The 1,836-nt window shown below is 44.3% G+C and overlaps 1 protein-coding gene across 1 annotated transcript; it reads right to left on the bottom strand.

The window, feature by feature from the left end:
* Positions 1-231: 231 nt before the first annotated feature.
* LOC104258719 (gap junction beta-2 protein) lies at positions 232-909 on the bottom strand. Its single transcript, XM_009813903.2, has one exon. The coding sequence runs from the start codon at positions 907-909 to the stop codon at positions 232-234; it is 678 nt and encodes a 225-aa protein (XP_009812205.1).
* Between the last annotated feature and the right edge of the window lie 927 nt (positions 910-1,836).

The following is a 1,836-nucleotide window of genomic DNA, read 5'->3' on the forward strand; positions in this document are numbered from 1 at the left end:
CTGCTGCCAGAAGGCTGCTCTCTCTATTTGTGGATGCAGGAATACTGAATTAGCTCATGACCTTTAAAACCTGCCTCAGTGGCAGCTTCCCAGGGATGCTATAATTTTTAAAACACGAATGAATGTTCATTTTTATCCTTTTCCTTGAGTGTGAAAATATTGCTGATTGTTTTCTGACACCTAAGAAAGTTTGAGGGAAATGGGGAGCTAGGAAATCCTGAAACTGGGGAATTATTTTAAAACTGTTGTTTTCCTGGATTCTTTCATGCAAATTTTTATCACTAGGTAACACAACTCAGCCAGATTCAACATCATGCAGATCCCAGACACAGCAAGCATGAAAATAGTAAATGTGGTTTTCTCAGTGGGCCGAGACACAAAACAATCCACTACGTTAGGGCAGGGCCATGCACTGCACTTCACCAGGCGAGGCATCTGGTACCCATCGTACATGTAATAGAACACATACATGAAGACTGCTTCAAAGACGATCCTGAAGAAGATGCTGCTGGTGTACGTCCACCACAGGGGGCCCCGAATGTGAATCTTTTCATTTTTCAGCTCTTCAATATCAATTTTCTCACCATTTCTGAATCGCCGTTTCTTCTCGTGCCTGGTGTAAGCTACATGCATGGCCACCAGCAGTGCAGGTGTGGAAACAAAGATCAGCTGTAGGGCCCAGAGTCTGATGTGAGAGATGGGGAAAAAGTGATCATAGCAAACATTTCTGCACCCAGGCTGAAGTGTGTTGCAGACAAAATCTTGTTGTTCATCTCCCCAGACTCTCTCTGCAGCCACAACCAAGATCATGATACGGAAGATGAACAGGACTGTGAGCCATATCTTCCCGATACTGGTTGAGTGTTTATTTACACCTCCTAAAACAGCCTGCAGAGTTCCCCAGTCCATCTTCTTTTCTCTGTCCTTTTACCTGCAGGGTGACATAATACACCAAATGGTCACTTTTCAAAGGGTGAAAAATCAGATCGAGACCTTTTACGAATGAGCGGACTTCCTAGCACTCACTCAAAAGTCATAGGCAAATGCAAGTCACTTTCATTAATGTCATCCATATGTTTATGGATTCAAACAGCTTATTAAACTCTCTTCTTCCATGTATTTATGATAGGACAAGCATGCCTTGATATATTTCTCAAGAAGGATTTGGGCAGGAAATAAGTTACATCCTCAAAGACATTTCCTCCATGCATCCTCTATGCCCTCCTTCCCTTTCTTGAGATATTTCTGTTTCTGTGGTTGACTCTCATCAGTGTTTTGCCTCTCAGCATATTTCCCAAGGCAATAGAAATTACTATCACTGCAAGGCCACATCTAGACAAAGTAGAGACTTCTCTAGTAGTTTTCACAGGATTTCTTTGCCAATGCCACAGCCCTAGACAGCTGGGCTGGTGCTTTCTTCGCCTCCGAGATAAGTACTGCTTGGCCTTCTTCAGCAGAAGCCCTCACTCCTCCCAGACACCTCCAGCAGGCCTCCAAGGCTTTCTGCTGTAGCTCAAACATGTCCCTTTCTTGGCAAGCCCTTCATCTCTGAAGCACATTTGATTTTGCCAACACTGCTGAGAAGCCTCAAGCAGGCTCTGTCAGGGCTGCATGCATATATAGCACAAACCAACAGGCAAAGGAAGATACCGCAGAGCCTGCCCTTCCACATTCATTGCTATCTCATCCAAAAAGGAGACAAGCAGAACCACAGAGCTGGGAGGAAAAAGCACTCAGCTACAGAGTTTATGCTGATTTTCTAGATGCTATCACACCCTAGCAGAATAAATAGGAGCTCAAACTTCAGAGAAGCTCGGTTTCAGCTTTCCTCTGTTC

This window comes from Gavia stellata, chromosome 1, assembly GCF_030936135.1.
Source record: "Gavia stellata isolate bGavSte3 chromosome 1, bGavSte3.hap2, whole genome shotgun sequence".
NCBI classification, from domain to species: domain Eukaryota; kingdom Metazoa; phylum Chordata; class Aves; order Gaviiformes; family Gaviidae; genus Gavia; species Gavia stellata.

Excerpts from the sequence above, each read along its gene's own strand:
- LOC104258719 (XM_009813903.2), bottom strand. The coding sequence starts at position 909 with ATGGACTGGGGAACTCTGCAGGCTGTTTTAGGAGGTGTAAATAAACAC.